The following is a 13,199-nucleotide window of genomic DNA, read 5'->3' as shown; positions in this document are numbered from 1 at the left end:
GTACACAGAGTATGATATAATAATCTACTCTTCACATTCATTTCTTCACATTTTCGTCTTTTTCATTTGATTTTGGCATTCTACGACATTGGTATCGTTTTCAAATAATATTTTGCAACTTACGGTATATATTTGCTCATTTTGCAACTGTTTTGTACGATTTACAGTATGGTTGAAAACTTAATTTTTGTACAAACGGCCGAGAATTCATGCGCGCGTGGATGTCATCCATATAATCAAATCAACATGCCCTAACTGCTATTCATACATGTCAACGAATACAAACAGAGCCTAGGCCCCTTTTTTCCGCTCTCAGGAAATGGCGGATGCTGGCAAGGTTTTCAGGTCAAGTCAAGTCAAAGTGTTTATTGCACAACGATTGTAACAGGTACAATGTATGGCAGATAATAGAATTACTAGCTGGTACGGGTCTATCAAAATTCTACATATAGGTTCAATAGGTACTGTGTCTGGCAGAATGTTGAAAAGAACTACTGACTAAGAACTATAGTACACCTCTAAAAGTCGTACTAAGCTATCATGACCAATGGCCTGACTCCCATATAAAAACATTGTACCTAAATCCGGCATGTGTGCTGCCAGATAACTGTGTAAACTACACGTATTGATCGCTGCATGTTTGTCCTTGACTGTATGTAGCCCATTGCTTACTACCTCCCTCTATTTCAAATGAATTCTCCCGTCCAATAGCGCCACCCAGTGATCCAAGCCACAACTGCAACCCTTACACACAAGCCTGATAAGACCACTCCATTTTAGCTACAAACTTTCTGCGGCAGGTTTTGAAATTGTGGATGTATACAATAACTCAGAGGATCATTTAGAGCCTAAGAGTAATAACCAGAAGCAAGTTCTGACTCCACTAGTACAGCCAATAGATCAACATGTGAGCTTGCGTACGTATGCGTACACGTATGAGTGTTTGTGTAGTGGTGGTGGTGGTGGTGGTCGGGTGGGGGGGGGGGCGGATGGGCTGTGATACTGTAGTCAACAAAGAAGAACGGACCTGCGCTTGAAGTTCGCCAAGAAGTTGGAACCTGCAGCTCTCCTTCCAGTAATTGGTAACACCCAAAACAGAATAGCGACAAACTCAGACATGTTTAGAACAATTAACAGTAGAACCAGCCGATGTAGGGACTCGCCCATGTCGTATCTTGTCAGATGCATTAACATGCAAATCAAATACTTCCGGATACTGCGGCAAATCTGACGACTTGGTTTAAATTTGAACGCTTCGTTTTTAATGTTTATTGAGTCAGGCGTACTTTTAATTCTTTTAAAGTTCGTTTAAAAGAAATTTGATTAAGATTTTTACCAAGAGTAATTCAGAATTTTTTCATGCTCAGGCTTTTGAATTTATTCTGATGCTGCAAATTAAGTTAAAAGTTATTTCAATGCATTTTATTTTTATGGCAATACAGTTTTATTACTACAATCCCGTTATGTTAACTGAAATGATGTGGAAGAGCTGGGAATTTAGCCGTTAGGCTGGCATATGCGCATGCTTTCGTTTATACAATAAATCATTTATTCATTCGCTCATTCATTCATCCATGGACTTTCTATTCATGCCTTTTACTGCATGACTTTTGTATAATTGTTTTTGAACTACGAACTCAGTTTCCTTTGTTTCTTTAGAATATTGAATTCAGGCTCAGTACACAAGTTTGCTATGCTCTAGTATCTACTTTATTGACGGAGGAATTCAATGGGTCGTGAGCCTCATTGTATCCTGGGAACGACGACGATATCAGCACCCTGGGATGGAGATGGAGTTATCGTCTGGAATGGTGGGTTCAGGAGGCGCGTTGATCAACTGGAAATCATTTGCCACGTCCTAGCGATAACAAAGAGAACTGCACTTAAACTTTCGTATGACACACAGCATAGAGGTTTTTCAAATGCTTTAGATATAGCAAGTTTGCATTGTGTTGTGTTTGTATTGCAACGACAAAATTCTAAAGCACCGTTGACCAAGCATCCAAGGAGATTACTATCATGGAAGTTCATCGTGTTGGAAGTTACATGTTTCAAGTTAAAACGTTTAATTTTATAATTTTGATCCAACACAAAAATTCTCTCACTGAAAGCTTTCGACCAGTGAAGGGTGATGGGCCCTGATGTAAATAGATTTCACAACTCTCAGGAAATATTCTTACAATTATTTACGTCAGGGCCCATCACCCTTCACTCAACCGCGACGGGGGCCGACATCGTCTACAAAATATCTTTGACCCAGTGTTGACGTCACATTTTAGAAGAAGCTACGTGACAAGTCTCACTGGGTCAGTCTACTGAGGAAGACCAGAGTAACTTTTCGAAATCTCTAGATGAGAGAACTTCTTGTTGGATCGACAGTTTTAACATTTAGTTAAAACATCCGAATGAAATCGCAAAAGATGCGTTTTTTTTCGGCGTTCTGCTGGAAATACTGTACCTTTATGTAACAACTCACCGGATAACAGAAGGATATCACCTGACCGTTACGAACGTGTTGTTCGAAACGTTCAGCCTCCTGATTGGTCCATGGGTACTGGTTGATGACGTCAATCAGGGTCTGGTTAACCATGTTGGGCGGGACGTAGATCGGGTACGGGTACTCCCTACAATAATCAAAGACAAAAACTTTGATAGTCATTCCAACTTTTAATAAACATCATGCATAATGTATCTTCGTAGAAGGAAAACATTATTGTCTTTGCCCAATTCAGCCTTCTCTTCTTCTTCTACAAAGACCCGGACCAAAATTTTAATTTTAATTTTAATTTTAATTTTAATTTTATTTTAATTTTAATTTTAATTTTAATTTTAATTTTAATTTTAATTTTAATTTTAATTTACGGCATTGAAGTCAATTCTAAACATCTAACATAAATCAAACATACCAGTGGGCATACTGGACACCGAAGAAGGTTGCCTGTTGGTTGATGTCTGTCCAGCTGTAACAGCGAGCCAGTTTGATCCGCGGGTAGTACTGAATGAAGTTTAGGCACATCTCTTCCCTGGAACTCAGTCCTCCCTGTTTGGGAATGATAAATGCTTGCAATGTTGGATTACATTATGTAGCAAGTACGAGGGGCTGGTCAAAGATAGGACCAAGTGCTGTTGAGAAGACTTTCCCGATTGGTTCGAGCGGGAATTCCAACTAAGTATTACTAAGTCAGTATATGTTTCCACCATCTTTGAATGAATAGCATTACAATCCAAACGAATGCAAAATAGTTTTATTTTCCATCCGTGTTACAATCATACGTAATTAGCACTTACAAAAGTGGTCTGGGTCCTATCGGTAGTCTTGTAGGTGCATTCAGTGATGAGTTGGTCACCCTGTAAGGCAAAAAAATAGATACATTTTAGGCCAGTCTTGTCTATTATGAAGACTATATGGTAGATTTACATTAAGTAAGAAAAACAAGAAAGGTAGCATTTGCAAAGCAAATGCCTAATGTCAACCCTCACAGTTGGTCTAGGCTAACTGTAACTGCTCTGTTAATTGTTACTCAAACACGTACACATTCATAGATGTAATATGTGGTGAGAAGCCCCTCCAGCTCTGTCCTGCTACAAAATATAACCCAGCACCACAGAGTGTCTGCTACATTGCTAGTTACCATGGCGACAGACGTCTAGTCCAGGTCATTGACTCTATTTGTTTGAAGAAGAAGAAGATGAAGAAGAGGAAGTAACAGAGCAAAAGCATATGTTTTTCTTCTGCGAAGGTAAACATAATTAGATGCCGACATAGATACAACAATTGTGCAACAATAAGAGAAGTAATAGAAAGGGTCGCCTTTTCCGTACCTCACTCACGACGACCTCCGGTTCGAGGAGTCGGATCTCCTGAAGATCGAAGTCGTACGACTCGTCCCGACCGACGTACGACTGCACCACGCCATTTCTGACCAGCTTAGTACGCACGGCAATGCCGGCCAGGTGAGAGTGGGGCATGGAGGCAAACACGTTGATGGGATGGCCCTGCTGCTGCAAAGCCTGTTGTACAAAGGATATCGTCATAGAGGTTCATCAGTCACGTATAAATTAAGAGTTAGTAGAATATTCATCAGTGAAAGCTGACTGTTTTGAAAGCTAGAAAACACATGCGCTGGAATGAATTGTAATGAGGATTAGAAGTTTTTACGCCACAGTCTTCTGGGAAAATATCTATAGAAATGTGAAATAAATACTACCTAATATTGATATTTGGATTGTATAAAAGATCGAGTGGATATCTCAATCTGCATTGAGGAACATCTAAAATAAAATGCTTTAGTTTTACTGAGAGATGAAAACTGACATTGACCTACAAAGTACACTGGAGTAGCTATAGCCTTATTACTTGGCTTCGGAAAGCGGCTGGAAAGAGTAGAAATCGGCCAAATAGACAGCATGCCGGGGGAGTTGGCCTGCTGGAGAGAACAGTTTGCCGCTCCCGAAGCCTGTCGGGGGTCGCTACATTCTATGTTCCCTCCAGCAGACCAACTCCCTGGGCATGCTATCTATTTGGCCGATGTCTACTCCGTTTTCCGAAGCCAGGTAGAGGCTAGTTTAGACCTTACATCGTCCAGACAGAAGCAGGTGCCGGCGGTTTGGAAACTCTCGGCGTGTGGAGGGATCATGAGCGTGGGAGCGCTGTTGATCCCGATGTCAAGAATGCCGGCGTCGTACTGCCTCACGTTCGGCGTGTAGTAGAACCTCAGTCCGGAGCTGTCCCGTACGCCTGTAGCATTGATAAGGACATGGAGGGCATGTTTAAAGTGAAAACCTTTGTTCAACAAAGAAATGTTCTCACCTAGACGATGGGTCGCCATCGTTTATCAGATACCTCACACTCCAGAGAAGCCACGTGACTAGTCTCAATGCATGGGTCAGTCTTTTGAAGAATACTACAGTGACTGGTCAAACGCTCTATAGGTGAGAACATTTGTTTGTGTTGGAACAAAAAACTTCAACTTTAAACATGTAACTACCAACGCAGATGAACTTTCACGATGACACTGAGGACAGATAACAAAATTAAGTTTGGCTATTGGCTAAGTACTGTCACACATTTCAATCTCAAAAGCTCGTCTGCGCCAGAAAATTTTCTTTCCAACCTTCCAGATATACAAAGAAAACCGGGGGTTGACCAGCTCAACCTTCGAGAACGGTTGATAACAGTAAACAAACACTATCTTTGACCTCATTTTCTCATGCATCCATCCGTTCTGGCCATGCAAGGCCAGACCACTCAGATCTGTCATTACAACCACTAAACTGGTGCAATGAACAAAATTTGACCAAAGTAGGAAAATTCGACCCTGTTCCTTCTATCCTAAAAGTATCCAAATTGGGCTAACATTTTTAAGAAAAAAATATTTTCACAATATCAATTAGGGGTTAGAATCATTTTGGGGCCTTCACTGAGGAACACAACCAAACGGGCAGCGAAACCGTCGCGCCTTACAAGTCTGCGAACGAGGCTACTATGTGTGTCCTACACTGAGTGACTTACCACTGAGCCTATTTGGGTTGTCATAGTGCATTTCCATCATGATGTAATCTGGATCATCGTCTGTTCCCATCGAGAACCCCACGTGGTCTGGATAGGTGAAACCCTGTAGAAACAGTAGCAGAGGATTTGGACCATTTATGTTGTTGATGTGAGATTTCAACTTATCAGCCTCTTCGTGTGTGTGTGTGTGTGGGGGGGGGGTGGTACAATTAGGGTTGACTAAATGTGGCGCGATTTTGCCAATTCTTCATTCCGTCTGGTTCTGCTGATTCTGAGTATTAAAGTGTAAAGAATTCGTGTACGTTAGTATGTTGTTTTTAGGATAGATTTATTGTTGTTTTTTATAGGTACTAAATCTAATGTCTTGTATGTGTTTGTAATGTTCTATGTGTGGGATCAAAGGACACGGACACAACACCAGCAACAGCTGCCTGTGTCCCACGTGTATTGCATCGTTTCAATTACCGAACCGCACGTCTACCTGAAGGAACCCCCCACCCCCGCAACGGTTTATTTGCGGCCAGTCCAAAAAGCCTGATGAATATAGGGGTGCTTCTAAAATATTAAATCGACCACGAAAACAGCTACGGTAAAAATTAAAATGCGTGCATCATCATGGGTATGCCCGCAGACGGCATGTAAAATGACATGCCGATTACACAAAGGGAACTGTGTGTTTTTATACCTGCGAACACGAAAAACTGCCCACAATACTCCGTCCGGAGGTCATGACCTCCTTCACGGAGTAATACTAGTAAATCAAATCAAATCCTTTACCTTTCCTCCCACCGCCCATGCGGTCATGATTGATTGACAGTTGTTCCATTCGACAGGCATATTGGGATGGTAGCACTCATGGCCTCCGTCCACCGTCGGGGGGACCATGCCCAGCTTACACTGGTATACCAGGATATGGTGAACCAGCGCCTCGTGGCCGGGCTGCACGATTGGCTCGATCTAATAATAAAGGGACACAGAAGTTCCGTGAACAAGGCTGACGGAGTTACAGGCACATTTCAACAGTTTATTCATAAAAAAACAGCCTCGCAGCCTGTACAAAAACATGCTGAATAACACTGTTTTTTACGGTTGATTATCTGCCAAATACAAAATCAATATTACAATACATATACAACAACACAAACACAAACATTACAAAAGGCCTCACATGGGCACTAAAGTAAAGACCAGACCGTCCTAAGATTCTTCCTGCGAAGACTTGTTGGAGTTAGATGAAAATATGGGTACGTCCCAATTCACTTAGTGTTGGACAGAATTTAGGCCTTTCTGTCAAAACGGACACAAAATAAGCCAATCTTTGTATGATGGCATATGAAGGAATGAAGGAATGAAGGAATGAATGGATGAATGAATGAAATTCAATTCAATGTGAATGAATGAATGAAATTCAATGTGAATGAATGAATGAATGAATGAATGACAATAAAAGTTCCTGGTTCACCTTGACAAGATGGTGCTTTCTGTCCAATACAGGCAGCCGCATGGTGTTACACAGGTACGTGGTGTCCTTTGAAGGGATGAGCACCTGTAGGGCAATACGGCCATACTGTCACTATCATACAAAAACATTGTACATGTAAAAAGATAGAGAAACGTGGTCAGATAAAACTTTGTTTGATTTGCCATTGTCAACCTGTTTCAGCTTTTTGGAAAATCATATCCAGTTGCTTTTGATTTGCTTTTTGGCGAATCAAAACAATAATTCAAATAATAACCAATCATTGGTCATAACAATAATCATAACAATAATTCAAATCAAAAGAAATCATTGATCATAACAATAATCATAACAATAATTCAAATCATAACAAATTATTGATCATAACAATAATCATAACAATAATTCAAATCATAAGAAATCATTGATCATAACAATAATCATAACAATAATTCAAATCATAACAGATCATTTATCATAACAATAATCATAACAATAACTCAAATCATAACAAATCATTGATCATAACAATAATCATAACAATAATTCAAATCATAACAAACCATTGATCATAACAATAATCATAACAATAATCCAAATCATAACAAACCATTGATCATACTAATTGTCATAATTGACAGTTACTAACGTTTCCTGCGGTCAGTTCAAAGGTAAGGAGACTGCTGTCCTGCAGATCGAGGTCCTGAGTGAACTTCTGCAGCAGGATGATGCTCTTGGTGCCGCGGGTCTGCCCGTGGTACGTCGCGTGGGCTCCGTGTCCATGGTCTATCGGGTCGTGGGCGCTGAAGGACCAGATGACTCGCTGGGTGTCTTCCTGGGGTGGAATAAAAAAATAACGGCTCTTGATCAGTGGCCAATATGCGGATGTTGCCACATCGGCGCAACAAATCCGTAAGGTGTTTTTGGGCACCCCAGACAGACAGAACATCTAAGAGGCTCGGTGGGTGTCACTCCACCGTATAGGTGGGGAAGTCGTGTAAAGTGCCTTTCCCAAGGGCACAACGTCGGACAACGGTGAGTATCGAACCCGGGACCTCTCGGTTCCGAGTCCAACGCTCCAACCGTTGCGCCAACGACGCCACTAGGGGGAATTGTAGCATCCATTGTAGTTGCTTCACCCCCAGATAATCATGCTCAGATACGGTTTTCGATAGTCAACACAGAACGGTGCCTGAGGCAAATCTACGTTCTTGCATAGGTGAAGACTAGCCAGAACCGTGACTGATTCTTACCAATTCAGGCATAGATATATATAAGCATGCATATGGTTCTGTGTACTTTATGGCAAACTTTTCGAATATGTCTTTGCTGGTATTTACATGATTTGTTGAGTGTTTGTAGTTCCAAAGCTTTCAGAAAGATAAAATATGTCTTTAGCTTCGAGATATGTGTCCAATATGCAGCCAAAGTGCATCTATGGGATGCATGAGAATGACAAAATCTTTCAGTCCCCTACAGTGTCAACAGTAGATCTCTCTGTCCTGGTAGATCCTAACCCTTACCGTGATCTCCCTGTCCTCCGCAGTGTCGCATGGCTTGAGCCTCCTGCGGAACCTGAGCACAGTGTGCGTGCCGTTCTCGTACCCGGACAACAGCTCCACGTCCTGGCGGGCGTCGAGCCGGGGCTCGAAGTATCCCTCCGCGTAACGGTCCTGTAGTACAAGGACGGCGGCACAAACTCATTGTTACATAGTGTCTTTTTGTTCGTGGGCTGGGTGTGACAGGTCGTTCGGTCTAATATAGCCAGCTGCCGCCGCGCCGCGTGCCTGCATAGCTTATGTGTTACGCCAAAGGGCGGTTATACCGGCTATACAGATGCAGAATAATAGTATCACATTAAGTAGTATATGGCCAAGGTAGCTGTGTTATATTATTCAGGTGGGCATGAGACAAGCCTGTTAGCTTTCGAAAAAAGCACGGGATATTACCATATTTCTAGTTACATCTAGACACACACGTACACACATGCATGTATACATACATACACGTACACAGACGTACACATACGCAAAAACGCACACACACACACACATACACACACACACAGACACACACAAATACACACACACACACAGACACACGCACACACACACACACACGCACCACACACACACACACACACACACACACACACACACACACACACACACACACACAAAGGAAGAAGCATCGCTGACAACCCATCACTACCATAGCCTCTACCAGGCTTCGGGAGACAGCTGAAAAGAGTAGAAATCGGTCACATAGAAAGAGAACATGCCGAGGGAGTTGGTCCGCTAGAGAGTGCCGCACCCGAATCACAAAATGTACTCTCTAGTGGACCAACTATTCCCTCGGCATGTTATCTCTCTATTTGACCAATTTCTACTCTTTCCAGCCGTCTCCCGAAGCCTGGTAGAGTCTAGCACTACTGTACTGTTTACCGTTATATAGGCCTGGCCGTCCTTCACCCAGCCGATGATGACGTCAGATCCAGCCATGCCCCCATTGGGCGACAGGCCCAGGCCGACGTACCCCTCGGTCTGCACATGCGCCTCGAACGTGATGGTCTCGCTGTCGAACTTCCACAGCAGAACGTACCGGCCCTGCTCGTCTAGGGAAGCCTGGTGGGTGAAGTCTCCTGTGTCTGTGATTGGTGAAGTACACAACAGATCACACTAGTCAGAAATTAATTCATAGCATGCATTCCCAAATGGTAAACGGGATCTCCAACATGCCACGGGTATAAAACTTCGACGACAGCAAGTCATTTTTATGGATGGCATCAGCGCGTGCATTAATTTTTGCCTGATTTTGAAAAAAAAAAGAAATTTTGTTGCCTTCTGACAGTGGCCAACATGCCGAAAATGGGCAAAGATGTCTGTTGCCATGTCGGAAGGTGAATGGCAGATAACTATGAAGAGAGGAAACAAGAAAAGACTCTGATTTAGTGTTTTGTTTCTTACTTTGATGCAGTAATATGTGATGTTGGTTATGTATATGTGGTGTTCCCACTGAATCAAAACCATTTGTGCAATGATTGAGTCAAAATTTTAAAATCTAGGAACCCTAATTATAATAATTCTTTTTTTAGGCCCGCCTTGTTTTTGTTTTAGAGTCTGGGAATCGATTTCATCCATAAAATTTACGTGCTGTGGCCTTATGTGACCCTGAAAATGTTACAGAATTATTACGTTTTATATTGTTTCTTACCACGGCTGGAGAGCTTGAAGTCCCTGACAGCACCGAGGATCTGTGGGTGGGAAAGAATAACAAATATTCATTCATGTAGCAAACTCTCTACCTGTCCAATATTATCAATGGCAACGAGAAGCCTACCGTGTGATATGGCATCTGTGTTTTGCATTAGATACAAGGTAACATTTGCTAAACGTTTTGTTAGATCGTAACAGACCCAATGTCCTCTCGTTCAAATCAAAGACCTTTAGACTCAGATAGCATGGTAACTAAGGTCATTTGTTGTCGATGTGAAACATTTCTATACACCTTAAAATGGCATTATGTAACATTTTTGCACCAAGTTGAATTCTTCATGTGATTGTTATTTACCTACTTTACAATACATATCTGTGCAATTATCTCTCATTTCTGACATTTGTGGTTGGTGCTTAAACAGACCACATGTTGGTGAAATCAATTTGTGGTGCCACCACAAACTACCAGAATGTAAAGAAGCTTTGAAACACGCTCGTATAAGGCGTCAAATTTTGGCACCTACACTCCCTGCATTGTACTAATTTTCAATGCAGTATGGTCGATTCAACTTACTTTGTTACGAAATGACCAGAAAATCTACTTTTTCTATCGTCCTAATGTTACATCATGCAGCTTTAAGAGTTTGAATATCGAACAGTATCAGTTGAAAGTGTTACTGGCAGCCGCTTAAAAATGTGAACCTTCCCTTGACTCACCTCTTCTTTCTGTATAGCTGAGGCCAGCAGGCAGGTACAGCCGCACAGCAGCAGGAGGAGGGTGGGCACACCCCGCATGGTTCACACTGTCCAGCGGTACGGAGATAGTATTTTTTTTGCAATTCAACATGTATAATACAGGACATGGTGGTGAGGTACTCTAGCTGTAGCTAATATTAACCTCACCACCAGACATACAGGTATACAGTGCAACAAAATACATGACAAAAACAAACAGAAATGGATCAATGAAAGGTAAGGGAAAACATGTTTTGTAGGCATTGTAGGAGTTAATCTAATACAAACCGTCAAGTATCAATAATATAAGTTCTGTTGATTGTCAAAATGTTACAGTTTATATCTGGGTGTAAGTCGGGTGATCGTCTAAGTAAAATATTACATATGAATTGTTCGGACATGTTATGTACATCAAAGATAGAGCCTACCGAGTTCTGTAGATAGTATGGTTACCGTAAAAAGTGTCGTTCGTCTTGCAGAAAGGGACGCGGGGATTGAGTTGTTACTCCTATGGCCGCACTCCTGGAGTGAGGTCGGAGTGTCCTCGTCCTTATATAACATTGTAATCTGATCGACCAGTCGGTCGAACGGACGCCCCTCCCCATTGTCATGAAACTAATGACTCGGTCAACTTTTAGTCAAAACACAAACATGAAATATCTCTGCTGTGTGGACGTTGACTGCTGGTCAGCATGTGGATGTTAGTCATTTGTTTACTTGGACTAATGAAGAAGCAGTATTGTAGACTAGACCTGTAACCGCGTGAATGTTAGTCATCGTTTGCTGTACCATATAGCCTGAACTTAAGTACTCTGGATGAGAATATACGGTGGTTGTGCACTAGAATTGTGTCACATATTCAGAACTTTCGCGCAAACACCAGCAGACCAAGTTTAACTGCAGTTCGAAAGCAGTAATAGTCTGACCAGATTTAGCATAGTACATTTCTATACAAATCGAATTGGAAATTTTAAGTGAAATTTGACTGACAACCACGCCCCGACCAACTCTCGAACACCAGCCAACCATGACCGAACCTCCCATCCACATCCAAATGTTTTAAACATATTTTGAAGTTTTTTATTGCCGCAGCCGAACAGTAGCCGACCTGGCCGAACACTAGCCTGGGTACCATCCGGATTTTTGCTACGCAACGCTCTCGATTTTGTCGAGCGTTGCGTAGCGAAATTCCGGATGGTACCCAGGCTAGCCGAACACCAGCCAACCTACCCCTAACCATGGTTGGAGGGAGTTCGGCAGTGTTCCGGAGGCCACATTCGGCTATAGCTATGTATGAGATTGGCTCAATGGTAAGCCTGGATAGACCAAATTTGAGTTGTGACAAAACCGTCTTTCCAGAAATCCAGCACAGTTCTCTCGTTTTACCTTTGCACTTTATCATCTTTGCGGTAAACCCATGATGCTGCAAGATTTTTCTTCATTCCAACTTTTCCTCAAAACAACTACAGGATCCTCAGCAGATGAGACGTTAAATCTGTAACATGGTGGCACTAATAAGTAATCGTTACAGAACGTCGGTCTCATGGACTATCAAAGAGCATGCCTTTTCTAGTTACGTAAACAAAAATTAATGTGTCTTAAGAGCTGTTGTTTTGTGTTTTGTTACTGTGAGTGTTGTTTATGGAATTCTTGAGCTCCTTGCCGGCTGCCCCTGTACGTGTTGGTCCCAGAACAACCTCTTATCACCTCTTATCACAATTTATCACGTGTGAGATTTGACTCAGACGTAAACATTATAACAACATTCCGTGGTTACTGAACTACGATCACCTGTTTTGACAGTAACTAACGAGACAGGTGCATGTTAGTAACCACGATGACAGAACATAGAGATCAAAGGTTTCCTTGGTAAATTTTAGTGTCTATATCTCTCTGATTCTGCAGCAAGTCTTTCATACAGTCCCTTCAGTTTAATCCCTGTTTTGCTGGCACTATACCAGATCCTTACAGAATGTGTTATGTTGTATAAAAAAAATAGATGCTTGTTAATTCTTCGTATTGTGTCTGTGATGAACGGAATCTATGTTGGACCGTTGTAGGTAAGATATGTCCGTAAATAGTTTCATCATTAGCTTGATAAGTCACTGAATAAAGATACTAGTTTTACACAACCAAGTGCTTCATTCAGTCGACATTCAGTCGCGGTTCGAACCCGCTTCCGCTACGCCACACGACCCCACACAGGTGAGAAGCAAGTAGCTCCCGTACCAATCAGATCGCCCGATAGGTCGTTCACATATACGTTATATAATTCTGT

At 42.0% G+C, this 13,199-nt stretch overlaps 1 protein-coding gene across 2 annotated transcripts; it reads right to left on the bottom strand.

Moving 5' to 3' along the window:
* Positions 1-1,687: 1,687 nt before the first annotated feature.
* On the bottom strand, positions 1,688-11,449 carry LOC109464679 (DBH-like monooxygenase protein 1). 2 transcript variants are annotated; one of them, XM_019761717.1, is made up of 15 exons: positions 11,350-11,449; positions 10,904-10,989; positions 10,185-10,224; positions 9,416-9,618; positions 8,495-8,644; positions 7,621-7,806; positions 6,975-7,058; positions 6,290-6,469; positions 5,513-5,615; positions 4,578-4,738; positions 3,823-4,011; positions 3,289-3,348; positions 2,907-3,040; positions 2,477-2,624; positions 1,688-1,858 (listed from the first exon to the last, which is right to left on the bottom strand). In XM_019761717.1, the coding sequence occupies exons 2-15, from the start codon at positions 10,979-10,981 to the stop codon at positions 1,772-1,774; spliced, it is 1,803 nt and encodes a 600-aa protein (XP_019617276.1). In that variant the 5' UTR covers positions 10,982-10,989; positions 11,350-11,449; the 3' UTR covers positions 1,688-1,771. The 2 variants fall into 2 exon arrangements, with proteins under 2 accessions (XP_019617276.1, XP_019617277.1); XM_019761718.1 differs by having other exon boundaries at positions 11,375-11,449.
* Positions 11,450-13,199: the final 1,750 nt, after the last annotated feature.

The sequence above is a fragment of the Branchiostoma belcheri genome, unplaced genomic scaffold (genome assembly GCF_001625305.1).
Source record: "Branchiostoma belcheri isolate BF01 breed outbred unplaced genomic scaffold, Haploidv18h27 scaffold14, whole genome shotgun sequence".
Lineage (NCBI taxonomy): Eukaryota > Metazoa > Chordata > Leptocardii > Amphioxiformes > Branchiostomatidae > Branchiostoma > Branchiostoma belcheri.
The sequence above is the reverse complement of the archived record's forward strand: the minus strand, read 5'-3'. Positions and strand labels throughout refer to the sequence as shown.